At 48.5% G+C, this 27,988-nt stretch overlaps 2 protein-coding genes across 8 annotated transcripts in view; one reads left to right on the top strand and one right to left on the bottom strand.

Moving 5' to 3' along the window:
- Nucleotides 1–879: 879 nt before the first annotated feature.
- EAF1 (ELL associated factor 1) lies at nt 880–13,669 on the bottom strand. The gene is made up of 6 exons (XM_006205287.4): nt 13,285–13,669; nt 11,332–11,426; nt 9,567–9,703; nt 7,756–7,946; nt 6,007–6,243; nt 880–3,858 (listed from the first exon to the last, which is right to left on the bottom strand). The coding sequence occupies exons 1-6, from the start codon at nt 13,652–13,654 to the stop codon at nt 3,812–3,814; spliced, it is 1,077 nt and encodes a 358-aa protein (XP_006205349.2). The 5' UTR covers nt 13,655–13,669; the 3' UTR covers nt 880–3,811.
- The window catches only part of METTL6 (methyltransferase 6, tRNA N3-cytidine), a 29,536-nt gene continuing 14,929 nt past the window's right edge, over nt 13,382–27,988 (top strand). For 3 of the 7 annotated variants that reach the window (XM_072943667.1, XM_072943610.1, XM_072943739.1), the window contains exons 1-5: nt 13,382–13,698; nt 14,491–14,899; nt 15,621–15,755; nt 20,417–20,587; nt 21,857–21,998. In XM_072943667.1, coding sequence (XP_072799768.1) covers nt 14,675–14,899; nt 15,621–15,755; nt 20,417–20,587; nt 21,857–21,998 — 673 coding nt within the window. In that variant the 5' untranslated portion in view covers nt 13,382–13,698; nt 14,491–14,674. Of the gene's footprint in view, nt 13,699–14,246; nt 14,400–14,490; nt 14,900–15,620; nt 15,756–20,416; nt 20,588–21,856; nt 21,999–23,339; nt 23,480–23,721; nt 24,082–27,988 lie in introns of those variants that run through there. The other 4 variants (XM_015240136.3, XM_072943802.1, XM_015240135.3 and 1 more) reach the window with 4 other exon arrangements.

The raw sequence follows: 27,988 nt of genomic DNA, 5'->3' as shown, positions 1-27,988 counted from the left end.
TTTGCCCGAGGGCTTTCTCTCTGGTGGGGAGGGGCCACCCGAGTTCCGTTCAGCCCCAGGCAGCTGACAGATTTTAGAGTCAGACTAGTCTCCAGGAAACAACCTTACCAAGGAAAGAAACTGGCCGTTTCCCTTGTCCCCCACCCCCACCCCACTGCTCCCTTCAGAGAAAGGAGGTGCACACATCACAATGAGGGTATCCCCCGGGACTTCCTCAAGGGCAGCGATGAATGTTCTGGGGTGTTCCACCCCATGGCCAGCCCCACTCCCCTGGGTGCCCTGGGATGGGAAGGTGACAACAGTCGTGGCGGTCGTGGGGCTCACCTGGGGAGCTGTGTCCCAGGGGAGGGAGTGGTTCCCAAGCTGTTGGGTTCATCAGAACGACCTGGAGAGCTTGTTACTCTGACTCAGCAGGTCTGGGGTGAGGCCTGAAAATCTGGGTTTCTTGCAGGGTCCCAGGGATGCTGGTGCTGCAGACCAGGGACCAAAGAGCCCACTGTGGGGAGAGGGCTCACCCAAAAGCAATGAGGCCGGAGACACAGGGCAGAGGTGGGGACAGGTGTGGGTGGCTTTTCATACACTTTCATTCAGAGGTGGGGTCTACGTCCCTTCCCCTTGAATCTAGGTGAGCTTTTGGTCACTCTGACCATTAGAACACTGGGAGGCGATGCCGCACCCTCCAGGGCTGGGTCCTAAGAGGCCACATGGCTCCTCAGGACACTCGTTCTAGGGAAGGCAGCCACCTTGTGAGAAGACAGGGAGGCCACGTGTGGCCCCACGAGCCTGTGTCCAGCCATCGCACAGCAGGGCCAGACACGTGAGTGCAGCCAGCATGGATAGGTTTCTAGTAAGAAAATAAAACCCACAAGACATGAAGCGTAGGGCTGACCTTCACTGTTTACTTAAGTATAGTGATCTTTGAAGAGAGTAAACCAAAAAAACTTTACACAGCAAATACTTTACATAAATAAAAACATGCACGTCTACTTCATAATTAAGCAAAATAAACTTTCAGGAACAAGATATTAATAACGATTAACGAATGAGACATGAACCCAAGATGGAAGTGGTAAGAGCTGGAACAAGACACATTTCATGACACTTCACTTGGTCTTGTCCACCAAGTGGTGGACAAGGTAGGGAATCCCACCTTCCTTGCCAAATGGAACATTCAACTTGGCCGTACCTGACAGATGTCCACAGAACAGACGCTTACCCTTTCCAAATTATGTCACAAATACATCTCGCGCACTCGCACACACACACACACACCCCCTACTTAACCAGCCTTTCAGATAGAGAAGTAAGGATTTTGGAATTTTCAAGTTTTCCCGCCACTGAAGCACATCCCTATTAATACCACACATAGGAAAAATGATTCTGCTGCAGAAATAAAATGGTAAATGGTTGATGAGTGGCACCCGGACAAAGCTCTAGTCTGTTTTAGTTTCCCCAGACTGCGTCTTGACTGCGGCAAGTTGCCATGGCTCCTGAGATACTTGGGAGTTGCTGAGTGGCCCACGACATGGCAGATGTCACACAGAACAAAGAAAAGGCAATTTAAACTATTTAGCTTGAGACTTCAAACCCGTGGAAATCAGCACGGGTAGTTTTCGGCTGTCTCCAAGTGCTGGGAATGTTGGCCCTCCGCGTGCCCCTGCGCTCCGCAGGCTGCTCCCCTGCCCCTCCCTGCAGGCTGTGAGCACCGAGTGTCCTGTGTACACTCCAGGGAAGGAGGGGAGAATGGCGGCTCCTGCTTAGAAGGCGTTCCTGCTAACCAGAGCCCAAGCGAGAGGAAGGGCCGTGTGTGCAGATGGAACTCCAGTTGGCTGAAACCCAGAGGAAGAGCCCAGGAACAGGGCAGCCACAGAGCCCTGGGAGAGGGGCCGGGGTGGCGGTACGGGGCTGAGAAGGCACAGACCCAGAGAGAGCAAGTCCAGCTCAGCTGGCGGGAGGGCTCTCGTGAGAAGCAGTCTGTGGGGCCAAATTCTGGGTTTCCAAAGAGAAAAGATTCCTCACTCTGTCAGGTAAAGCTGGAGGGGGAGGAGAGGGAACCCCGAAAGCCTGAGCAGAGAACAAGCCTGGAGCTGTGATCGCAGATGATACACCGGCAGGGCTGCGCCGGGAGTGACGGGGGGAGGGTCCCAGCTCAGCGCACCGGCTCACCCAGCCCACGGCCACCTACGAGCACTTCCTATGAAATAAACACCTTGACCCGACTTGCCCCAAACCACAGTCTGTCCATATAAATCAGGACTTTGGGCAAAACTACAAGAGGGAGGCTTAGGTAGACTATTTTTAGTTCAAGTTCCTGGAACCTGCCCCAGCCTGAGCATGCAGAGGGCAGGGAAACCACCCCCACGTCCTGCAACAAGTCTCCCAACCAGGACCTGACCTTCCCTGAGCTGCCGCTACTGAGGAATTAAAAAGCAAGTATCCGTTCACTCTAAGTCAGCTCTCCCCACCATGAAGCCCGCTGAAGCCGCGTCCGGGCTCAGACCCCACCACAGGGCACCAGCCTGTCCCTCTGCCTTTCTGGGTCCAGACCGCTCCCCTCTGGGGCTGGGAAGGGAAAGGCCATCCCCAGGGAGAATTGCTCTTAATGTTCCTGATGCCCACTGAGCCAAAGCAGACGGAGTTTCTCAGAACATGTTCACTCAAATGCTGGAACGGGCTACTCCCCGGGAACTGCGGGCCAGTTTAGCACACGTCCACTGAACACGGAATGTGACTAGTGGCCGGTTTCCTGCAGCAGCGGATTCGCCTGGAAACTGCAACTCCGGAGGCAACCTGTGACTTTCTGCCAGGCGCGGTCTGGGAGCCAGGCGCGCAAAGTGCTTCAGAAGCACGAACAGAAAGACCTCACCACACACTGCTGCTTGTTCCCCGCTAACGCCTATCCAGACCCTGGTGTGGAAACCGGCCGCTGGGTCCTGTGCTCAGAAAGGTTCCTTCCCCCGCCGCCACCACCCCTTGGAAGGACACCAGTATGGTCCGTGTGGAACGCCGAGCCTCAGCGTGGCGGCCACTGCTTTAATCTGCTCCCCCCGCCTTGTGTATTTAGGGGCTGTTTGGATCTCAAATGGAGCTATAAGTAGCCAACAATTCTGTCTTCTGGAAGCCAGTGCAAGTTCCAGCACACAACTCTGATTCCCAAGTATAAGACTCTCTGTTCTAGTAAGTGAGACTCAGGGCAGGGAGCAGTGGGCAAGGCCCGGATGGGGGCCAGGCTGGCCGTGAACCAGCCGTATGCTTCCCCTCGCTTGCAGACAAGGGCCTGACTGACAGTGCTGCAGGGACCCCAGGCTGACTCGGGGGTGGTCAGACAGCTTCCTTACCACTTCAGGGCAACAAGTTAAAGTGGCTTAGACACACTTCTGTGCTGCAGGGGGAGGGCCCCCTCTCCCGCCCTGAGACTGCCTTTTCTTTCACTGGTGCAAACCATCTGGCCAAGCTGGTGGCTGCTGAGGGTTAAAATTGAAATCACTGGCCAGGTGAAGAGACGCCTTTGAGCACCTAGACCAGGGCATGCCTGTCTGTTCTTCATTAACAGTGTTAACCAAATAAGAAAAGATTCTGTTAGTTCTTCTACAGATCTACTGAAACTCTGAAACGTGAAATTGTTCAAAAATTACACGAGAAAATCACCCATTACCACTAAGTTAAAGACATGGATATCCGAGGCCCGAGAGCCTCCCTCCTCCCACAGTCCCCGACCCACCGCGTCCTCCCCTTGGCAGCGGGCTCGCGCCGAAGTGCCCGTGCTCACGGCGGCAGGTGCCCTGGACAGCTGGCTTGGAAAGACCCGGCTCTAGTCTTCACTGTCACTGCCAGACTCACTCAGCTGCAAGTCGTTTCCTGTGAAGAGAAAATAGAGTCAAACCAGAGCACACAACTTAAAAACGGCTTCCCTGCCATTCTTTGCCGGATGGAAAAGCAGGCCACTTCAACTTAGTGAGCGAGGAAAACTGAGGTGGCTCAGTGACAAAACGGATGCAGTCGCCATTTTTACAGAACTGCTAATTTTGGTGTCTGCAAAGCACAGCAACACCGCTCACTGGGACAGAACAGGGGAGGAAGAGAGGCTGGTCAGTTTTTGTATGTGTCAATAAATAGCAAAAAAAATTTATAAATAATTCACTCACTGTCTAGAACTGTTCACATACGCTGCTTTACAACTAAAATGACACCGAGCTGGGCTCCCGTAGAGCGCGCTCTCCTCACTGCCCACCTCAGGTCTCAACTAACGAGCTCTGTGAAGTCTCCACCTTCTGTTCAGTGTGCAGAATTTCGGGTTTAGGGGTAAAGAATGTGAGTATTTCAATCTCATGTTATCATATCAGATAGATTAGATTAGATTAGATTGAAATATTAATCTCAGGACCCCACTTGGAAAAGAACAAAAGTGAACCTCGGTATTTCTGGATGACTGATCTCCGGGCCACCTCTTCTCAGTTTGTTCTGAGGACCCTGGGGTCCCTGAGACCCTTCCAGAAGGATTCGATCTGCGGCCCTCCTTTTTCTGACTACATATCTATCTGTGTGAGGCCAGATTTTCTTCATAAACTTCAACCTAAATAATCTATGGCAACAGACTGAACGCAGAAGCATATGTAAGAATACAGCTTTCTACCAAGCCAGAGGTTCAAGAGATTTGCAAAATTTAAGGATTTTTTTTTTTTTGCAGGGGGGAGGTAATTAGGTTTATTTATTTAGTTTTGTGATGGAGGCACTGGGGATTGAACCCAGGACCTCGTGCATGCTAAGCATGTGCTCTACCACTTGAGCTATACCCTCCTCTCCGAGACTTGCAAAATTTTAAAGCAATGTTACCTCTCTCACTGAACACTTTTTTGATTTGAAAATTTTACTTTTCATAAAAATATTATTTTTGTTAACATATGATAGTTCACTATTGTCCTTTTAAATGAATCACTGAATGTTTTAAGTATTTCTCAGTTTTAATTTCCAATATGGCAAATACTGATAAATAAAAACTACACACAGTCTGGTAGTTTCCCATCAGGGATACCAAGCTCCCAGTGTGAAACTTACCCACCGGGCCAACCGAGAAGAGCATCCCACACACCCTGACAGCCAGAACCTGGGCCCGAGTGGTAGGCAGACACCACCCCAACTGACATCACGACAGTGCCGAACTCACTCAGGTAGCAGAGCAGGGCCCAGCACGGTGGTCCTCCACTGACAGGGGTTTTGCCCCCACGGACATGTGGCCATGTCCTGAGACACTGAGGGCTGACACAGCTGGGGGAGCAGCAGGGAGTGCGCCAGCATCCGGGGGAGACGCCAGGGACGCTCTTCACCATCCCACGGTGCATGGGCCAGGCCCCCACTACCACATTCACATGTCCACGGTGTCGATGCTGAGAACTATCTTTGCTCCACAGGAGGCAGGTCAACCAGGCCAACTTGCCCACCACTGCCCCCGACCTTCCCACAGAAGCCACACCCAGGGAGAGAACATCACAGGGCCTGGAGGGAGAACAGCGCAGAGTCCGCACCTCCCCGCCTCCACTCCGCTCTGCTTCACTGCCAACTGCACCGAAAGCCACGGGACAACAGTGTCCCTTCCTCTCCTCCCACCGAAGCCTAGCAGGCCTCCAAATACATCCGCACGGCACAGGCTCCCAACTTTGTGGGCCGTGGGCCCCGCGGTCTGACACAGGGCTCTCGTGTGTAAAGAGACCTGGAGACGGGCGACAGTGGGGGGCAGGCAGCGCCCCTCAAGCTGGGTATATGCAAAAACAAAGAGCCCGGCTGGTCACGTTTCAGCACTTTCCAGAATCCACAGAGCCTGATTTGTGCCAATAAGGAAAAGGAGAGAGAGAGCACGGGTGCTTAGTTTTGCGTGTCCCTCCTTTACTGTCTGGTGACTGCTCCTTTCTGCTCCAGACCGTCTGTCAGGACACCGCCTTGGGCCTTAACTGCCTTCAGCCCGGCCCGAGTCCCCCCACCTGCCAACAAGATGAAGGACGGCGCACTCACGGAGGGTGCTCATGAGCTGCGTGCTTCCCTGTGGCCGGCTGGTCCCGTTGGCCACGGCCGGCCGGCTACCGTAGGGCGGCTGGTGGGGCGGCGGCAGCAGGGGGGACGCGGGGCCGTTGTCCTCGCCGCCGCTGCTGGAGCTGTCGTCATCGCTGCCCGACGAGCTCTCAGAATCGGAGGAGCTGCTCCCGCTGCTGCTGCTCATCTGCTCGATGATGTCCACCTCGGCCCGCAGCTCTGCGGGGATGACAGGATGCGTTGGCACCCGGCCCACGGGACAGGAGCCCGGCAGAGCCAAGACGACGTGACCCGAACCAGCTCCCACCAACAGAAACGCCTGACCCGTCTCTGCACAGATGAGGGAGACGTTCGATTCACCCGAAACCACCAAAAAACAAACTGTTTGAGACAATGACTTTTCTAAGACATGAATTAAGTCTCTTTCAGCTTTCATCTCCTAAAAAAACAAAAGAATAGTGAATTATGGGATTAAACCCCAGAAAAGAGCAGAGAGGAGCACTGTTCTGAGGATGATGTGACCTGGATCTGGAAGGCCCAAGGGCCTGCTCCAACCCGCTCTAGCCAGTGAATCTTCGAGAAGCTCCAGGGAGAGGAAGGGCCAGAGCAGACAGCCCTTGGGGTCCTTTCCGGCTGCAGGAGGAGCCGCGGGGGCCCAGGAGAGACTGTGGGACCACACGGCTCCTCCACCCCCTTCACACACTAGACTGACAGCCACCCCTCCAGGCACTGCACTTCTGATAATCGCAGAGCAGGGAAGGAACATGTTTTATGGAACCATCTCACTGTCTGTGAGTTCATGAAGGACATGGCATAGGACAGAATTGAGAGATGGCAGACTTTCCTGTCCAAACAGCATGTGGCCTTATACGACTCTGGTTCCTCAAAGCGTACCTGGCAACAACTAATCCCGCGTGGTCCAATTCCTGTCCGACCAAAGTGAAAACTCTCACAAAGCATTTTAACATCCGTGAGGGAAAAAAATCAAGAGGCTTAGCAACTGTGCACCACACAGAGCGATCTCGTTTGCTGAAAGACAGCACTTCCACAAGGTGGACGAGGCAAGCTTCCCAAGGGCAACCTTTGACCTCTCCCTGCTTACTACTGTGATGGATTTAGCTTTGCTTCATAAAACTTCACAAATAGGAAACACCACAGTTGCCTTCATACCTTCTTAAGAGTCTGGACAACAACACCGCCCTCTGTAGAGGGGAGAGGGCCAAAGTCAGCTGCTGTGTCTCAGGTTTACACTGGAGACAGTCTGACCCGACCTCCAGGCCTCCCTAGGCCAGGGTCCACGGCCACTGGCCCTCGTGGTGCGTCCATGTTTACACATCGTGTGTTAGTACACGCAGCTGACATGTCCCTCTGACCTACACACTATACTAACATTGGCACACTTGGTTTTCACCCCAGCACCTTGGAATTTTCTTCTTCCAAAGCCATCAGGTGCATCGCATGACCCTGAGATGGCAGAGAGGCTTGCTGAAAGCACGGGCTTCTCAGCAGAAAGCTGCAAAGACAGCACAGCGCCAGCCACTATTCCCGACGGACCCATCAAGTCAGGTAAGTAGTAGGAGCCCCGAGCCCATCACATGTGAACGGGAGCTCTGCGGAAGCTGTTACAATGGCAGAGAACACCAGGGCCACCCCAGACAGTGGCCTTGTCCCCTCCGCAAAGACAACGCTGTCCTCCAAGTTGCTGTCACAGCTCCAGAAAACACCCTCTACCTCTTTTGATGTCATCCAGCTGAGGTTCCGGTGAGGGGTTGTCCTTCAAGGGGGATGTTTTGGGTCCAGTTGGAGGCTTGGTTGGAGCTCTGAACGGCATGGGCGGTGGAGGTGGTGGTGGCTGTGATGGCGGTGGGGGCCGAGGGGGCTGCTGCTCCATCCGAGCCTGGATTTTACTGCTCCCCTCAGCTCTGAAACGAGACGCAGACATCACGCTGGTGGGGCAGAAATCGTGGTTCTCAAGTTTGCTCAGGGGACCAAGCGCCTGGGAGTCTCCGCAGAACCTGGGCTCTTTACACAGCTTCAAATACGGATGTGTGTGATTGTATCACATGAACTGATTCTACTGCACAGAGGAGTGAAACAGACTCGCTGCCTGCAGGGGGCTAACGTTTTATCACAAGCGGCAGACAAGATATACAGGAAGGATATAATGTGATCATGAGAACCCATCTTACTACCAGAAAATAGAACCACCTGACCTGTGCACACTGCAAAGTTATAATCACAAGTGCACGAGTTAGTGAATAAAACTAGCTCTTTAAATACTGGTCCCTATGCAATTTTCTCCATTATTTCTTAACCGCTTGCTCATTTTGCCACGTGCCAGCTCTTGCGGGCAGACAAGTAGAGCATTCCACCCCAAACCAAGAAAATCCTATTCGTTAACAATTTCTTCTGTAAATGGACTGGCTCAGCACTCTTCAAACTTTGGTGTGCGCACATGTCACCTGGGGATCTTGTTAAAGTGCAGATTCTGACCAAGGAGGTCCTGCAATTCTGTCCTTTATCAAACACCTAAGTGATAAAAAGAACTGCGAGTTCCAGGATGACACTGGAGTAAGAGAAGCACCTACAATCGTCAGCCGTTGGAGGCCTAACAGCGGCACCTGGTTCACGGAGGTGATCAGCACAAAGGCACTGTGGCAGGCAGGAGAGGAGGGGGCTCTGCGGAATGCGGCCCCGGACCAGCCCCAGTCTCACCAACCCTCAGACTTCATCTGTGTGTGTGTGCACGCACTTTAAAGGGTAACAACACCGCCTTTCCCAAAGTCATTTGTAAAGATTAGACAATGCACGTAAAACATCTAGCACAGAGCCTGACGTGTGGTCACCCCTCAATGAATGGTAGCTGCTTTTACTTTCGGGGAACAAGTAAAGAAAAGAGGCTAGAGGACGCATGAACAGAAGAACCTCAGGATCTAACACTCTCTTTAAAACTTAATTACTCTATTACAGTAACTGCTGTATCACCATATAACAACAGAACCACTGGGTTACTTCCATTTATAGAATGAATTTTGATTGTAAGATAAAATCTAATTGGCTTCACGAGAGACGTGTAACACCTGTTGAATTCAATATTAAAGACAGCTCACTATTCAAAAAAAATAGACAAAGCTTCATTTTGGTATTATAATGACCTTGAACATAATTTGGTAAAAAATGTTTGTACTCTAATAAAGAATATATATTATTCAATTATTCTTTCATAATTATAAATCTGTACATTTAAATTTTATCCCTTAGGTGCTACTATATCAACAATCATGAGATCAATAAAACTGATTTAATTGCAAAGTATCCCCTTTTCCTCGATGGCTTCCATGTTTCAGGTCTTAAAAGCATCATTTCTTTTTGTTGCCTTTGAGGAAGAGATGTTCTGTTGACTTGTCTGAGAAGACACGGGTGGAGCCGTTGGGACTGGACAGGACAGGCAGGACCCAGATGCTTGCGTCCTTACGCCATCGCTGGCACAAGACTCCAAGCCACAGACACACCCCACGTGCCTGCACCTGCTACTCCCGTACCTCGTCTTCTTGACCTGGATGCTGCTGCTGAGTTTCTCCAGCACATACTCCCCGGTGTCGTGGTTAATGATGAGCACACAGTCCTTCTGGTACGGCCGCTTGTTCCCCTTGAACACAGTCATGGGTGGCGTGGACCCCTGCATGCCACAGAAGGGTAACTGAGACGGTCAGACTGAACACCACAGTCGTGAACATTGACACTGAGTCTACCGGGGACTCGACCTCATCAAATCTTTTATCAGAGCTACTCAAAAAGGACTGGAATGAACTGATCTGCAGTTTAACTCTTTCTGGTTTCCCAAGCGAAAATAAAGAGGAAATAATACAGCAAGAACCCGTGACTGTGCGACTGGCTCTAAGTAATCAAGAAAGGTGATACACAACTTTAAAATTACTGTACGTTCTTCCAGCGATGGGGCAAACGGTACAAATAATGGTGAGGTGTGAACTAAGAAAAGTCAACGAACCATGACTTGTCACCGTGAGAAGCAGAGCCGCTGAGTGATCTCTGTATCCCCTTGTAAGTGGGGAGCCCAGCGATGTCCCTTCAGACAAGTCACCACAGAGCACTCCCCATGGCAGCCCCTAATTCTGATTAGTTTTAAGTAAGCACATCACGCCATTCATCTGCCCAAGGCCTTCCCTCACGACCTGGCCCTTCAGCCGCACCCCAGGACTCCGCTGGCCTCCTGTCAGACCCTCGAGCCCCTTCGTGCAGGGATTTAACAAGGCTTCTGCCTGCAACATGCCAACCCCTCCCTCCCTTTCAATTATCCAACCTTCAAATCTGCTCAAAAGTCACTTCCTCAGGGAAGCCTTCCAGGATTTTCTAAAAATAAACGCTATGTTTTCTTATATTTAAACCCCATAAAGGCAAGAAATGTGCTTGTTTTGTTCAAGACTGTATTCTCAGTGCCTAGTAATGAGCCAGCCCACCAGGAGGTGCTCAATTAATATTAGACAAATATAGCATTTAATCCCCTGTATGGAATCAAAACTGCTTGGCTCCTTGACTCTTTATTCATACAATAAAAATTTAGACTTGTAAGGGACCATAGGGACCATTTATCTAATCCCTTCCTTTCACATCTGGGAAACTAAGGTCCAAAGGGAGATGATGTAACTTGTCAAAGGCAACAAGTAATGAGGTGGCAGGTGGAACCGGCAGACAGTAATTCTTCCTCAGCACCAACCTTCCCAGGGCTCCCTGTCCAGACCTTTTCATTCTATCCCTGGTTACCAAGAACTTCCAATGTTCCAGGACAGGGCTAGGGCGTGCGATGACAACTGTTCATTAAGAGTATCTTGTCTGTTCCTTTGGATTTTGTGATCAGACTGCTGCCTCGGGCAAGGCTTCAAAACAGTCTCTCTGCAAGGATTCCTCATCCTTACCTGAGTTAAATACTCTGAACCTCTGGTTCCGCCTGAAACTACCAGCCTGCACATCACCTCTTGCCAGATACATGAACCATGTTGCCCCTGCCTTCCCACGCTCCTAAGCTGTTACAGGCTTTGTATCCGCAGGGCGCCCAAGACTTTCCTCTCTACAGTTGATTGGGGGGAAATGGCAAAGAATTATTTTTACTCAAGTACCTGGGAAGCATGAATTCTATCCCACCCACCCCAAACCCCCCAAAAATTCTTTTTCCTTATAATGGCACTTTGGAAATCTAGAACGTTTTACACAGGAGAAAATCAAATTACAACAACATAGGATACAAGGATTCACAGTGATCCCACATTAAAACAATGGAGTAAAACTCACAGGGATATGTGGCAGCGTAATTGTGACTTCATCTCCTTTGCCAACCTGAAGCTCTCCTTCACAGGAAGTGTCTATAGATGCTGGCTTAAAGTCATCTAAAGGGCAATAAGAAAAAAGCATTTACCCACCAGATTACCTACAATGAAGGCTTCCAGAGCATTCTCACTAAAGAACTGAAATTTTTTATAACTCAGATAGACAGAAAATACAAACCACTCAGGCTTTTTTAAAAAGCTACTTCACTGTGGAAAACTTCTCACATGCCAAAGCAGAGGGAATAACACAATGAGCCCTGTGTACCATTACCCAGCCTCAGTAACTACCAGCTCCGGGACAATCTTGTTTCATCTATACCCCCACCTACTTTTCCTCCCATCCCCACTGAGTTATTTTGAAGGGGGAAAAAAGCTAGAATTTATACCCCATTTTATTAAGCAAAGATATTCCCTTCCCCCAAGTGACAGATGAACATTAACACCTTATTATTCATAATGAGGTGTTTTATTAAGGTTATTATAAGGATCAAAAGCAACAGGGCACATTTTAAAACATCCCATGATTGTAAAATCCACAGTGAAATATAAAAAGCCGTGGCATCCTGTAAGCTGATTTCATTTCCCACAGGAACTCTCAGAGTTAGGATGTGCCACTCAACTTCCACAGCTTTAACCAAGATACTCCTGCAGATGTTCGGAGCAGGTGCCTGAACTCTATTTCCAAAGATGAATCCTGCCCACATTTCTAAACTGCTAAAGCACAACACAAACAGCTGTCTTACACCACTGTAACACACACCTGCCTCAAACTGCAGGCCAAGTGCTTCTCTGAAGGGTCTCACTGAAATCCCACACTGCCCTCCACGCTACTAAAACACCAGCCTAGTAAACCGCTCAGGAAATGACGCCCATATCACGTTGCCAATGTCCTCCCTCTGAAAGGGCTGATCTGCTGTCAGAAGGAAGCACAGTAATGGCCCGGCCAAGTGACCACACAAACATAGACCTTCATTATCTAACACGCCCTCTTCCAATGCGTTGAGTCACATCTGGAAGCCCCTTAGACAAAAACAAGTCTTAACCAGCACGAAGGCTACCAGGTTGGGGAAGCCTGGGAATCACAGAGGGATGCTCCAAAGGCCAAATCTTTACCCGGGGCACAAAGTGGAAGCCCTCCCTCAACAGAGTCCGTCATCATGCAGAAAAAGGAAGTCCAGCATAAGGACTGTTTCCACATTCCTTATGCCTGCTCTCTTCTGCTTCCAAATAGAGATCCAGTTTCAACTTCCTCCTGGCTCACAAACTCTAATTTTATTCTTCACCCACGAGGAACTTGGTCCCCAGGAAGAGTCAGGGGGAGGTGACCTCAAGAGACATCAAAGTCACACAAAAAGCTGGCACGGAGAAGTGGAGGAGGAAGATTGATGAGGCGCAGGGAGGATGCAGATTCCCGGGCTGCGCAGGGGATGAAGCGGGGGTGAGGGCGGACAGAACCAAAACGGACGAGTTAAGAAAAGTGATGAGAACAGGGAAGGGGAGAATGGAATAGGAGGGAGAGTGGAAGAGACTCCGGACAAAACTGAGGAGTCCTTGGAGCGTGGAGACCCCGGTGGGGAAGTAGAGGGGGCGGCTAGGGAGAAGCACTGGAGTCTGATGAGGGGGTCACAGCCTCGCGGGAAGAAAAAGGGGGACTTCGGCGCGCGGGAGGGCATGGCGAGGCATGAACGGAGAAAGGGGCGGCTGATCTTCGGAAGAAGCATGTGGGACCACGAGGCACAGGAACAGCAGGGAGGGACGAAGGGTCAGGTCTAGGAGGAGTGAGATGAGAAAAACAAAAGGAAAAGACGAGAGGTCCCGGCGGATATGGGGTGGGAAGAGGGAGCTGACGCTGGCGGGGCCCCCTGGACCTTGGGGGAGCCGAGGTCTGCCGGAGACGGCCGCGGAGCCGCGGACTCACAGCGGATGGTGTGGAAGGAGGCACGCGGCCGCTTCTCGAAGCTCTCCCCGAGCCGCAGGCAGTGCTCCTCGCGGTCCAGCAGCGGGTTGGCCGTCCCGTTCATGGCCGCGCACGGGCCTCGCGCCCGTAGCGGCGCTCTCCTGGTGCGTCCGCGGCCGGAGCCGCCGGCGCCGGCGTCCGGGGTGGCCGCGCTCCCGGGACCCCGCTCCGGGACGCGCGGGGAGCCGAGCCGGCGCCCACCAGAGGCTGGAAGCAAGTCTTCGCCTCGGCGTCGGGGCGGCGGAAGACTCGGCGGAAGCAAGACCGCGGGACTTCCGGCGTCGGGGAGGGACTTCCGGGCCCACGGCGGAAGTGGCAGGGGCGGTGCCATGGACAAAGGACTCCGCCTGGGAAGTGGGGCTCGAGGTACTGCAGGTGGGTTTGTCCAGTCGACGGGATTTGCGGCGGTGGCTCCCAAATTCTGCTTCCGAGACTGGGCCTGGCTGAGGGGGTCAGTGCGCCCGGCCCTACGCGTCCAGGGGAACCTAGGAACTGATGACGGGGGCCAGGCGCGCGGCGGACTGGGTTAGCGAGGGCCCGAGAGCCCGTGTAGCCGGCTCCCCGCGGGCCCTCGCGGCCCGGCCGCCTGGTTCATCCCGAGTCCCGGGGCCCTGCGCCGCGCGTCACTGGGGCTCTTCCTCCCCTTCGCGCGGCTGTGGCGGTGCGAGGGCCTCGGTCCCTGGGAAGCGACGCTCCCTCGTCGTGAGAATCAGAGGCTCAGGCCACTCGGGCTTGGCTCCATTTCCCCCCCGAAAACCACTGAGTCTCCGATCCTTGGGAAACGATGACCCTGCGTTGGTCTGTTAATTGACCACTCGCCTCTGGGTCGGGCAGCTGTTGTGGTTGTTTTTAGGTCACCTCTTTCACGGGCACCGAAAACTCCCCAAGGTTTCTCAGTCAGTTCTTGGGAGGGCCCTTTTTCTAAACTGGTTTCCTATAATAGTTGACGTATTAGGGTTTGAATTAGAGTTCTGTGCGGGAGAGCCCCGGCTGCCGAGTGTCAGCCCTCTGAAGGCAGGGACTGTGTCTTGGGCTTTGTGACCTATTTCCCACAGCGGTGCAGGGTTTCGTGTAGAGTAGGTATCTAGTAAAAGTTAAGTAAATTGAACTATTTGGTGAGAGCACTGTTCCCTAATCACTAACCCAGCATCTTAAAAACTGTCGTAGAGCTTCCAACCAGAATCTCATTCTTTTTCCGCGAAGCACCCGATGCTGCCTGAGGCTTGAATCCCCCCAGGGGGCCACATCTGAGAAAACCCAGCCTGTGTCTGCAGCATCACCTTGAGTTCCTCGGATGATTCAGGGATGGAGAATCGTCAGCAGTGTTAAATGTACACCATCGACTTAGGAGATGTCATCTTTGCAAAGGAAAGGGCTGCAGGCAAGGAGTCTCAGCTCTGAGGAAGAGGAGAAACTGAAGCGGGACCAAGTTTTAGTGTCTGATTTTAAGCAGCAAAAGCTGGAAAAAGAGGCTCAGAGGAACTGGGACCTTTTTTACAAAAGAAATAGCACTCATTTCTTCAAAGACAGACACTGGACCACCAGAGAGTTTGAGGAGCTCAGGTCATGTAGAGAGGTAAACTAATATCACACCTCATTTGAGCTGTTCTTTTAAGTGGGTAAAAGAGGACTGTTGTATTGCATCCCCTGGGGAGTGTAAGGGAGAGAATTTATGAAGCCTGTCAAAATGTTTTGTACCTTAGAAATACACTGTTTGGTCTCAACTAGTTTTAGCAGTTTCTGGGTTGTATAATACACAGGAGAGGGAACTTTAGTGGGCATTTTCTGTTTCTTTAAAGCTAATCTGAACGTTGTAAATATTAAATTCATACTGGATGGTTTCAGTGACCGATTCATAATAATGAGGGTGGTGATGAACACTATGCCACGCCCCTTTTCTAGAACTTTCCTGTGTTCTGTAATTTAAGCCTTGTAATAACACTGTCAAGTTTGGCATTAGTGTTACCCTCACTCGCTGGTGAATGGAGGCACAAAGCTGTTTAAGTGATTTGTCCAATGACAGAACGCGGGCGAGGGGAGAAGTCTGGATTTGAGTGCAGGGAATTTAACCCCAGACAGCCTGTTCTGTTAATGAGTATGCTGTATCTTCTCCATACCAGACTGCCAGTGTTTGACAACAAATGACGTGTCAGTATTAGCTTCTGGTTCTCCGTTTACTTGTTCATTGTCTACTTCATGGGCACAGAGACCTTGTCTCACGTTCTGGACCTTCTGGTTTGTTTTTTCTTTCATTACGCAGATGTAGTGTACTGTAACTTTGGGGTCTCTTTCCTCAGTATGAAGATCAAAAATTGATTATGCTTGAAGCTGGCTGTGGGGTTGGAAACTGTTTATTCCCGCTTTTAGAAGAGGATCGGAATATCTTTGCCTATGCCTGTGATTTTTCTCCACGAGCAGTTGAATATGTCAAGGTTGGTGCACTGTCTATGTATTGTGTTATGTTTCTGTATTCTTAGACTTGCTTCATCTGCCTTCTATACCCATTTGCCCAATTCCAGTCCTCTCCCTGAAGCTAACCAGCTATGATCAGCGCGAATGTTCTTTCCTGTTTACACGCATATATGATACTTGCAGAGACAGCATTATCCAGAAAAGTAGGAAGAAATACTGTAACAACATACTTATATCCACATTCAATGATTGCCAGCATTTTTACCACATTTGCTTTATAGACTTTTTTTTTGGTGAACTGTTTTAAAGTAAATAACAAACATTGAGACACCTCACTGCTAAATATGTCTGCATACATCTTCAAAAACAAATGAGGATTTTTTCTACATGACCACAATATATTCATCTTATCTGACAAAAATAACTGTAAGTCCCTATATCAGTAACTCCCAGTCTGGGTTCAGAGGGCCCCCCGTAGTCTCAGGTGTCTTTTATAGCTGTATTTAATGAAGGACTACATCTTACACTTCATTATGTGCCTTCAATCTCCTGAGCCTAAAACGTGCCTGCTCCCCCCCTCCCTCCGCCTCAACCTTTTCCCCACCGACATGAAGTTTTTGGAGAGCAAGCTGTCTACTGTAATAAGGTCTCACATTTCACTTTGGTGTGACTGGTTCTTTTTATCATTGCTTAGCTTGTTCCTTTAGCCCTTGTGTTTCTTCTAAACTAGAAGTTAGAGTTAAATCAGGAAAATGTATTTGTCAAAAACACTTTAATAGGTGACATCAGACCTTTCACACTGCATCCTGTTGGGAGGCAGTAATGGAATCTCACTGTAAGTGATGCTAGTTTTGCTCACTGGGTGAAGGTGGTAACTACCTAAGTCCCCTGTTGTACAGGTATTTTCTTTTTGCCGTTAACAAGTGTGGGGGATACTTTAGCAACATGCAAATATCTAGTTTTCCATCAACCTTTCACAGTTTTAGCATCCATTAGGCTTTTTAAATAGTGCTAGCATATTGTACTATAACTTGCTTTCTTCACTCTACATTGTATTTTGTTGAGGTTTTCATCCTAGGACATAATAGATTTAACTGCATTTTATTTACCTGTTACAGTATTCCATAGCCTGGATATACCATACTTTAACAATTGCCTTGTTTATAATTATTTAAATTGTTTCTAATGTTTTGCTCTTACAAGTAAGGTTACTTTAATCAGCATAATACACATACCCCACAACATGTGTATACATCTCTGTGGTGAATAATGGAAGAAATAGAATTCCTTGGAGAAAGCATACATATTTAAATTTTAATGCCATGCTTTCCAACCAGAAAATTATACCAATTTATAATTTCACCAATAGCATAAAGATATTTTTTCCTCTCTGTCCTCAGTATTTGCCATCAGTTTTCTTTATATCTTCCAACCTTATGGACAAATAATAGTGCCTCCATATTTTAAATTGTTTATTCCTTACAACCAATGAGGGACTTTGTAACATGTAAATAAGCCATTAGTTTTTCTTCCTGTTGGTGTGTTCCTTTATTCCACATATATTTGTTGAGAACCTAGTATGTGCTGGTCACAGTTCTAAGCACTGAGATTAAGTAGTAAACAGACAAGAACCCCACTCACATGGCACTGGGAGTGAACTGTCTGTTCACACCTTTGCCCATCTGTCATTTTATTTCTTACTTTTAGGATATATTCTGGATATTCTGTTACATTCGTTGCAAACATTTCTTCAGCTTGTTTTATGGTATTTTATGACAGGATTTAAGTGATCATGTTGAATGTATTAATCTTTTCCTTTTGAGGTGCTAAGATTTTCTGTCTTGCCTAGGCGTTCTGTAATCATGTAGATTTTTTTTTTACAATTTTGGTATTAAGGTTTTTCTGTGGTGTAAAAACGTCTTTTGATTGAAGTATAGTAGGTTACAATGTTGCATCAATTTCTAGTGTACAGCACAATATATCAGTCGTACATACACATACATATACTTGTTTTCATATTAAGGTTTTTAATTAATCTGGAAAAAGTCTGGCCATTATTTCTTTAAGTATTTCTTCAGCTCGTTTTCTCCTCTCCTTCTGGGATTCCAATTACACGTATGCTGTACCATTTGCTATTGTCCCACAGCTCTTGGATGTGTCTTTGTTCGTTTTTTTGTTTTTAACTTTTTTTCCTTTTGTATTTTCAATTTGTGTAATTTCTGTTGTCCTGACAAGTTCACTGATTCCTTTTTGGACAGGAGGCATTCCTGTTGATGAGCTGTCAAAAGCATTCTTTGTTTCTGTTACTATTGGTTTTTAGCATTTCCAGTTGATTTTTTTTTGTTGTAATTTCAATTTCTCTGTGAAATTACCTATTTGATCTTGCTTATTGTCTGCTTTTTTCACTAGAGCCTTTAATACAGTAATCATAGCTATTTAAAATGTCCAAATACATTAATCATAGTTATGTAAAATGTCTAAATCTTTAGTTCCAATATCTGTGTCTTATTTGAATCTGGTTCTCATACTTGCTTTGTCTCTTCAGGCCATGTTTTTCTTGCTTTTTTATGCTTTGCACCTTTTTGTGGAAAGCTGCGTGTGTTGCATAGGGCCGTGGATACCGAGGTAATAAGGATCTGTAATAATCTAGACAGGAGTTGGGCTGTATTTGAAGACTGTTGTTGCTGTAGTTACCTGTGAGGCGTGTTGTTGCCACGGGCACCAGAGACTTCAGACTCCTCTGGTGACTTTGGTTTTTGTCTCTCCTCTTGGCTCTGGGTCTTCCCTTTGTGCAGGTCCCCATAGAAGATCTGTCTCTTGCAGCTTTCCCAGTAATCACCTGTTGTCACTGGAGGCTGGTTGGTAGGGTGTGGGTAAAGGGATCATTCTCTCATGATCTGAGTCTTTGTTTTTGAACTGCATCGTGGGCCTGTTTCATAGGGGTATGGCCCTCACAAGTGCTTCTGCTTCTCCCGGAATAGAGCTTCTCTCTCCCATCCCTCCTCCAGCTGTGGGCCATATCCACCTGTATCATCCTCTGGCCTTGAGGCCATTCCCTCCACAGAGTGAGCCCAGGTCTGAGCAGAGTGGTTCCCTCCCCCAGAGGAGTGGTATTCCACAAGTGCCCTAAGGCTGCAGGCCTCTGATGACTTTTCCCCTGCAGATCAGGCCTTTTCTCCCTTAAAGGAGATGAGAAAGTCTCTGCGAGAGCCTGGTGATGTTCCGGGGGTAATACCTGCGAAGGGTGGGAACGTCCTGATGGCTTCAGCCCTGGGAGCTTCACAGCAGCCTCGCTCAGTGTCCAGCTGTTTGTCAACTTTCTAGTTTTCTCTCTCCAGTCTGGAAGTTACTGCCTCAGGTAAGCAAATGCTTTCCTGCGTTTCCCGAAGGCCCCTGTCCCTCTCCAGATTTGGGGACAGCTGGTTGTTCTTTGACCTCTGTTCTTTTGTGGGTTCACATAAATGTTGCTGTTTGTCCAGCTTCCTTCCTGTAAGGATGGGGGCCACATCCTTCCAGCCGTCCGCATCTCTGTGCTGGAACTGGATGTCCTTCCATCCCTCTGGGCGCCACTTGTCCTCTGACTCCAGCAGGTGGAGCTAGTTGTCTCAACAGTGAATGGATAAGAAATTCAGTTTCTGTTCCTGACATCACCTTTATTATCCACCTTTTTAAAAAATTTAATGTCATTTTTGTCGTCTGTCTTCTGTCATGTACACTACTGATTCCTCTATACCCACGGGTCTGTGTGGGGACTGTTTTGTCTCAGTGATCAATCTGTCCCCACCCTCAAACCACGCTGTTTTAGTGCTACATTTTGTGATATGTCTTGATGTTCAGTAGTGTACCTCCTCCTCCATTCTTCATTTAAAATTGACTTGGCTATTCCTAAAGATTTTCACTTCCAGATAAATAAAATTCACCTTGTCAAAGTTCCTGGAAATCTGTTGGGATTCAGGTGAGGTTGCATTGGATTTAGAAGTGGAGGTATATTATGCTGTACACCAGAAACTGACATGTTGTAACTGACTATAGTTAAAAAATAAAATACAACAGAAGTGGAGTCATAGGTAGAATTGATTACATATTGAACCTTCCCATCTCATAACTTTGTATGTATATTTATTAAGGTCTTCATTTACATTAAAGAAAAGTTAAATGCTTTTCTTCATAATGCTCTTATACATGTGTTGAAATCCACCAACCAAAATTTACACACTTTTAGTTAAAAAAAAAAAGAGAGAGTTAGGTTTATTTAGCTTGCTGCATCAAGGGAAAATCTACCCAGAAGAACTGTGGGAGCATCTCAGTGAAAGGAGTTGGAAGGACTTCTCATGGGATTTAGGATTGTAGTGGGTGATTCAAAGGAGGGATAAGGAAGCAGAGGCAGGTTTTGGATTATCATCCATCTGGAAATACATGCTTCTAAAATGCTCGGTTTTGAATATATGGTAGACCGTGTACTCAGTTAGAAGTGATTTGTGAAAATGAAGTCTTGCCCTTGTGGCAGTGTTGAATGTTACACGCTTCATCGTGCACGTGGTTCACTGCTCAGTTGTACCCAGTAACCGTCGGTTACTGTGCAGCAGCACAAGGGGGAATAGCATCTCTTTTTGATGCCTTTTTTTCCCTCAACGTATCAACACGGATGTTGCATTAAAATAACTCTGTTTTTCCCCTCTAGCAAAATCCTTTATACGACACAGACAGATGCAAGGTATTCCAGTGTGATCTAACTAGAGATGACCTTCTGGAGCACGTGCCCCCAGAGTCAGTGGATGTTGTCACGTTGATATTTGTGCTCTCTGCGGTTCACCCTGATAAGATGCACCTAGTCTTACAGAACGTTTACAAGGTCAGTGATGGGAAGCCTGGGCTGGAGGGTAAGACATCCTGATCTTTCCCCCTCCCTCCCTTCTGAGGCTCAGAGTCTCCCCACTCTCACAAGGTGGGCTGTGTGTCAGTATGTGGAAAGAGGTTCTACACAAAACATCCACCCTGAATCTGATTTGCCTGGTGGCCACTGCTGTCCTTCAGAGCTTGGCCAGTCTCGGAGCAGGGACGGTTTTGCAGCTCCCTGGGCTCTTGGAGTCCTGCCGTAAAGTGAGAGGCTGAGGTCCCGTGGACAAGAGCTCACAGCTGGAGGGAAGGCCCTAGAGCCAAAATCGGGCTTCCCGACATAGGCGAGTTCCTTTACCTCCCCGAGCCTCCGTTTCATTACCTGTAGAATGTTCAGATAATAGTGCCTAGATCTTAGGATTTGGAGGAGATTATATGAGGTATGTACTAAGTACTTAGCACCATGCCTGGAATGTGGTAAGTGCTCTTTCAAAGTCAGCCATTGTGGGGAGGGTGTGGCTCACGGGTGGAGCACGTGCTTAGCAGGCACCAGGTCCTGGGTTCAGCCCCCAGTCCCTCCATGAAAGTCAGCCATTGTTCCTGCCATCATTGTTATTAGGAGGGGGAGAACCCAAACTGCTGGGGCCGCCAGGAGGCTGCCGGCGCACTCAGGAAGTAAAGTGTCACTCCTAAGTCATGTGACCCAGGGCAGGCCCCTCATCATCCTTCCTGGGCCTCAGCTTTCTTGTCTGTTAAAGGGGGATGCCTCTCATGGAGTTATCATGAGAGGCAGGTGAGATCCCACATGAGGTGCTTTGTCCACTGTAATAGTGCTCTCTGATACATAGTCGGTAACAGTGTTTATTGTTTTCAAGTCTTTTGCTCTGAATATGGGGCCGTTTGTCTTTCCTACACGGACCACACATATAATAGAGTTTTCGTTTCTCTAAAAGTAGAACGAGAACTTAAAAGCAATTGGTAAGTAATATGAGGGCAGATTCTTTCACATGTTAACCCAGACTTCCACAGTCGACCCTCCCACGCCTGATTAAACAGCACTTTGTTCAGTGCGCAGTCGCGCCTCGCAGTGGGTGACATGCTGAGTCTTACCATGCCTTTGAGTAGCAGCCCTTTGCCCTTTGTATTATGGGTATGTTAGTCCGGCCCCTTTCCTAACCGTCACAAATACATGTTATCTTAGTCCCTAGACTAACAGATTTTATTTTACAGCAGGCCTTGTTTGACTGGGCCCCCAGAGTTATGTGCAGTCCGTTGTGTTTCGTAGGTGTTAAAGCCAGGCAAAAGCGTCTTGTTTCGCGACTATGGGCTCTATGATCATGCCATGCTTAGGTTTAAAGCCGGCAGCAAACTTGCAGAAAACTTCTATGTTAGACAAGATGGAACCAGGTCGTATTTCTTCACTGACGGTAAGCCTGAGGGAATGTGTCTTTATTCCTGTTCACTTGCTTGTATTATCGCTGTGGCACCGGGTGGGGTGGGAGCAGCTCTACTCCACACACAGGCCACTTACCGAGCGCCAGCTGTCAGCTCACAGGCCTCCTCTGGTGACAGCGTCTAGTGACTGAGCTGGGTTCGTGGATAGGCTTGGACACGCCATGTGGACCACCTGCCAGGAGCTATGCTGAGGGGCGGAGGGCAAACCAGGCTCTTCAGTAAAGCAGGTAGGGCCGTACAGTGCCATGAGGTTAGGCACAAAGGCAAGAGATCTTTTTCTGTAAAAATGATTGACTCTTTTTAACTACACAAACTTGATATAGAGGGGTCTTTAAAGGGTCATTTTTGATCGGAAAACCATCCAAACACCGAACATTATTTTATTTTAGGTATTTTGAGCAATAATTTTAAGCCTGTTTAATACAGGCAGACATCATTTTATTACACTTTGCAGATAATTGCGTTTTTCTCCAATTGGAGGTTTGTGGCAACCCTGTGCCAAGCAGGTCTGTTGGCACCATTTTTCCAACAGCATTTGTTCATTTCATGTCTCTGTCGCATTTTGGTAATTCTCACAATATTTCAAACTATTTCATTATTATTGTATTTGCTATAGTTACCTGTGATGAGTGATCTTTGATGTTACTTTTGCGAAAAGATTTTGACTTGTTTTAGGCTCAGATGATGGTTCGCAATAAAGTATTTTTTAATTCAGGTATGTACATTGTCTGTTTAGACATAGTGTTATTGCACACTTAATAAACTACAGTATGGTATAAGCACGACTTTCACACACACCGAGGACCAGAACGTCCACGTGACTGCTTTATTGTCGTGTCTGCCCTTGTTGCGGTGGTCTGGACCAAACTCACAGTACCTCAGGGGGGCGCCTGTGATCTGGACCATATGGTAATTGCCTTCTTAAGCTCTATTTTTTTTCGTTTGGTTGGTTTTTTTAACAACATTTGTATTTCTTGAACTATCCTCTTAGATTCTAAAAATAAAGCTAAAAACGAGTGATTACCAATAAAACTACGAAACAGTAAAAATGTCAGGTGAAAATTAAAAATTTGTTTTAAAGTTTCAGATTCATGAAATCTGATTAAACCGACTGTTAAGTAATTGAAAGGAGGCAGTAATGCCTGCAGAGGGCTTCGGAACACATTCTTCGGAGCAATGCCTTCACGAGTCTTTGTTCCCGCTGCACTGCCGGTCTGGTGGTTTCATTTAACCTGTAGGGATGTGTTATTTGGACTGGCTTTCCCTTAGGGTGTGTCACCGTCAGGTGATTTTTCTCCCCACTCTGGTCACAGCTTCTCCTCCTTCATGTTAAGACGGATGAGGCTCTCGATGTAGACAGATTGAACACACGCACACTTGGTACGAGTCCAGCCAGTTTGGAGTCATGTTTCTCGCTCAGACTTTGGTACTTGGGGAATCCTCGCAGGGCAAGGTGCGCTTCTCCAGGTCGTCCTCAAACTTGTTTTGGTTCCTGTTTAGTTGGGGGTTCTGTTTGGGTGTAAGCCAGTGAGAAGCGGGAGTGTGTTAGCTTTCCCAAACAGAAGCTGCTTTAGCTTTCAGCACTGAGGGTCTCCTTCCGTTAAGGACGAGGCTCTGGGCCCCCACCCCCTCACCGCCGCTCCGTGGTGTGGTGGTGTCCAGCCTGCGAGCGCCATCCATCTGCCTGTCTTCTAGACTTCCTGGCACAGCTCTTTCTGGACACAGGCTACGAAGCAGAGGTGAACGAGTACGTGTTTCGTGAGACGGTGAATAAAAAAGAAGGCCTGCGTGTGCCCAGGGTTTTCCTTCAGAGCAAGTTCCGCAAGGCTCCCAAGAGCCCAGTTCCTGGGGACCCGGGCCTGGGCCAGGAGTCCTGACCTCTCCTGAGGCTGGCATCTGTGCCTTCCCTTGGAGAGGAAAGTTTAAAGTCACTCTTTGTATTTTGTGTATTTTTATATCTTAACTTTTTAAAATGAGGATATATAATTTTTATATTAAAAAGCAAATGTGTGTGCATTATAGCAATGTAAATAAAATTGCAAGGCCTAAAAGGTAGTTTTATGGCATAACACAGTTTAGCTGGTTTGTCTGAGATTCCACAGAGGACAGCGTAGGGCCCTGGCACTTAGATCCTCAGCATTTGTTACTCTGTGAGTGGGCCTCCCGGCAGCACATCAGACAGCCCTGCAGAAAATGGGGCCAAACAGACAAAAATAGCACATCCATGTGTATTGTTAGCCTGAAGGATTGTTCTCTTTACTTCTCTTCCCAGTGTCTCATATTTGCCCATTTTTCTCTGCTTCTGCTCATTCATGTGCCCTTCAAGACCAGTATTCCTCAGGTGCCACTTGTGGTCTCTCAAGAATGCCCTGTAGCTCCCTACCTCATTCTTGAGAGTCTCTGTAATTGGGCCAGTCTGTGGCCACCCTGCCCCGATGGAGAGAGGGGAAGGCCATCACCTGTCCCCATCCTCCCGATGCAGTGTTTCCAGGAAGACAGCGGATGGACTGTCCCAACCCCCACTGGGAAATGAGGAGGCAGTGGCTCGGAGGTAGTGACCGCATGGCTAGTGTTACAGTGGAACACGAGAAATCCTGAAGTTGGTCCACTGACCTGTTCCCCAGGCATTCCCATATAAAGACTTTTTCTATAGAATATAAAATCAGAGTTCCTTTGCTCTGCTGACAAAAGTTGATCCTGTAAGCCTTTACGTTTCCCTTCTTGCAAAAGCTGTTTATGAGAACGTCTGTCTTCAGAGTTGCCTGGACTGCACATGCGGCCAGCTAGGGCGCTCAAACCCACCGTGTCTGAAGGGGGATGGTCCCCACGCGGAGGGGGCTGGGGAGCAGTCACGGCCTTACGTCCCCGGCTCCTGGAGGGGAGAGGGACAGGTGGTGGGCTCAGCACGCTTGCTGGGTGTCCTCCTGCCGTCTGTCCCTGACTTCTTGAGGGGGTGTCTCAAGGTCCGGGGAAGCAAGAGGAACCCCTGTCTCTTGTTGGTCTGTTGCTTTACTTGTTCTTCCCCCTTCTTTTTAAGGCTGGAAGATGGCTGTCCCAGGTGAGAACAAATCTGATAAGGAATAGAACAGAGTTGTCTGTTGAAACCAACCTGTACAGAAGGTGGCCCTGGGGTAGGGGGTGTGGGCTCACAGGCCTCCTCACTGAGTGAGGGGCAAGCCCAGCCCCAGAGCAGTTGGTTAGGGGAGAGCCACGACCAGCCCCAGGCCCCACATTCTGCCCCGGGCTCTTTGCTCTCAGCACCTCCCCCTGTGAACCCACAGCCAGCTTCAGCCCAGAAGGCCGCTCAGCGGCCTCCACAGAGGTCCTTTCACTGTTTGCTCCACCAGGTCTGCCCAGTGTCACTTGGCTCCTAGTGGCTAAGCTGGATTAAAAACTGGATATTTAAAGTAGACAGTGGGGAGCAGGGTGGTGTCGCCATCACTGCGCCCAGATGAAGACAGAGGAGAGGGTCTTCTCTGGGTTGGGGGCCCCGGGAGTCCGGGAAAGCAAGGCCATGGCTCATTTAGTAGCAAAACTCTGACAGGATTTGCTACATCGTAGAGTACAGAGTCCACCAATATTGCCTTATCTTCCCAGACAGAAAACAGCCCCGGAAAGGTAGTGAGTACCGGTTTCCAGTACTGCAGAAAGCAGCGGAAGTACCACCGCGCTCTGTAGCGTGGTGTATATGCTGACACGCAGTCTAGCGCACACAGGATGCCACACGGCGTAGACCGTGCACCATGCTCTGTGGTACCACGTGTTCCTGCTGAGTTTTTGATATATACTCCATCCAACACTGCTAATTATGTTACTCTATTTGGAATGTGAACATCTGGGCTCAAGTCCAGGACTCGCCACAGATGTGTAGCCAACTTTCCTGAGCCCCGGGCTTCACGTTTCCAAGACCAGGGTCCTGCCACCACAGCACAGGCCGCTGCCGCCGTTCAACGAGCGCTGTGCTTACTGCACGGGTATCGTCAGGTGCTAGCTCCTTCTGTTCGATGGTATTCCTCAAGAAAACAACCTCTCCCGTGATTTTTAACCCAAACTTCTCTTCCGTCGTATTTAACATGGGGGCCTTTGAAAGGGCTCGGGATTTGGATGCATCACCACAAGGTGGCGCTAGGTACCAACTCTTCCCATCGACTGCCCCCACCCCACCTTGTTTGAGGTTAAAATGTGTCCATTTTTGTTGTCTTTGAAGAAAAATGCCTACACATGTGTTTTCTGGGTCAGCTTTACCTCGTAGGGTCAATGCTGCCCTCATTGGGTAAGCAGGCCAGGGTGCTTTTATCCAGCGTTCAGTCTGCACTGCCTGTGGAAGGCAGCATTTTTAGGCTCTGACAGGGTCTGCAGGGCCTCCCTCCTCCTCACCCTTGAACCGTTCTGTGGACTTGCTTTTCCTGCCGCCAGAGATGAAAGCAAGCGAAGGGACTGCAGCGTGGACCCTTGTTTGCCTGGCACATCGTTCAGACATCTGTGACAGCCTTTGCTCCCCTGTTTCACTGTCGTCAGTCACGAGAGGGAAGCTGGGAAATAAATCGTGTCTACCAACAGAGTGTTTTCCAGGACCGTGTTTGCTGTGGGGGCAAATACTTAACAGAAACTTACAGAGGCGCCACTACTAGAACCAAACGTTCCATCAGAAGTAAAATTAGCTGTTTTTTCATTTTTCCTTCCTGCCCTTCTCAGGAGTATAACATTTCACCAAATGGTGTTCAGTGGGTACCAGCCAGGCAGTCACCCCACGGGTGACTGGCGGGATGACAGAGTGGGAGTGCGGGCACACCTTGAGAGGTGGTCCCGGCCGTATCGTCACTGAGCCAAAGTGAAATGGTGGGAAACCAACACAAACACTCAGGGCACCAGAGGAAAGAAACAGGAAGACAGGCCACGGGAACCCCAAGTGTGACAGCTGTCATCATTCGGAGAGGATATTTCCACATTTTCACAGTGGAGCGTCACCTGCTCTGGGCTGGGGTGCAGCCGTGGAGACGAGAACGTGACAGCCAGCTCCTTCGGGGCATCTTCCCAGCATGTCTAGGAGAACATGGAGACCAGCAAAATGAGGCAGTTCCCAGAGGAGTACGGCTGCCGACAAAACGGTTAACTAATTAAAAATAAACAAAAATTAAACTGAGACTCTTTTTCCCTATCAAATGGATGAAGCTTGAACAATACTCTATTGCTGGTAAAGAAACAGACTGATTATGGAGGTGCAGAAAGTGTGGTTTCTCTAAAACAGCACTGTCCACCAGAGCCCTCTGAAATAGTAGACGTGTCCTTGGTCTGCACTGTCAAATGTGGTAGCCACGAGCCACATGTGTCTGTTGAGGACAAAGTTAGTGGCCAGTGCAGCAGAGAAAGTGATTTTTAATGTAGGTGGGTTTTTTTTTTTGACAGGGTGTATGGGGAGGTAATTATATTTTTATTTATTGTATTTATTCTAAATTATTTTTAAAATGGAGGAACTGGGGATTGAACCCAAGACCTCGTGCATGCTAAGCATGCCCTCTACCCCTGAGCTCTAACCTCTCCCCGAAAGTGATTCTAAAATTGCATTTAAATTTCAATGTAACTAACTACATGGGGTTAGTGGCAACTATATTGGACAGCGCGGGTCTAGAACACAAGCAGGCATTGTGTAGCAAATTCCATTAAATCTAAACGTAACCTTTGATCCAGTAATCCCATGTTTGGAAATCAATTTAAGGAAATAATCAGAGATGTTTATGTGAAGGATTCCATCACAGGGCTATTCAGAACAGTGAAAAGCAGCAGCTCAAATGTCTAAAAGTAGAAGTTAGTTATAGAAATTATACTATAAATGAGAATGTTGTGCAATCATTAAAATAGTTTTGAAAATTTTAGTGATAAGGAAAAGCTCCTTATATAATACAATATAAGTAAGCGAGAATATGAAGCTATATATAAGAATGGTTTTAGTTTTTTTTTAATT

The sequence above is a fragment of the Vicugna pacos genome, chromosome 1 (assembly GCF_048564905.1).
Source record: "Vicugna pacos chromosome 1, VicPac4, whole genome shotgun sequence".
NCBI lineage: Eukaryota > Metazoa > Chordata > Mammalia > Artiodactyla > Camelidae > Vicugna > Vicugna pacos.
Note: the sequence above shows the minus strand (reverse complement) of the source record. Positions and strands in the feature narration are given on the sequence as shown.

Coding starts and splice junctions, on each gene's coding strand:
- EAF1 (XM_006205287.4), bottom strand. CDS start 13,654: ATGGCACCGCCCCTGCCACTTCCGCCGTGGGCCCGGAAGTCCCTCCCC. Junction 6,244..7,755: donor GCTGGATGACATCAAAAGAG/GTAGAGGGTGTT, acceptor TCATCCCCGCAG/AGCTGCGGGCCGAGGTGGAC. Junction 3,859..6,006: donor GCAGCTCATGAGCACCCTCC/GTGAGTGCGCCG, acceptor TTCTCTTCACAG/GAAACGACTTGCAGCTGAGT.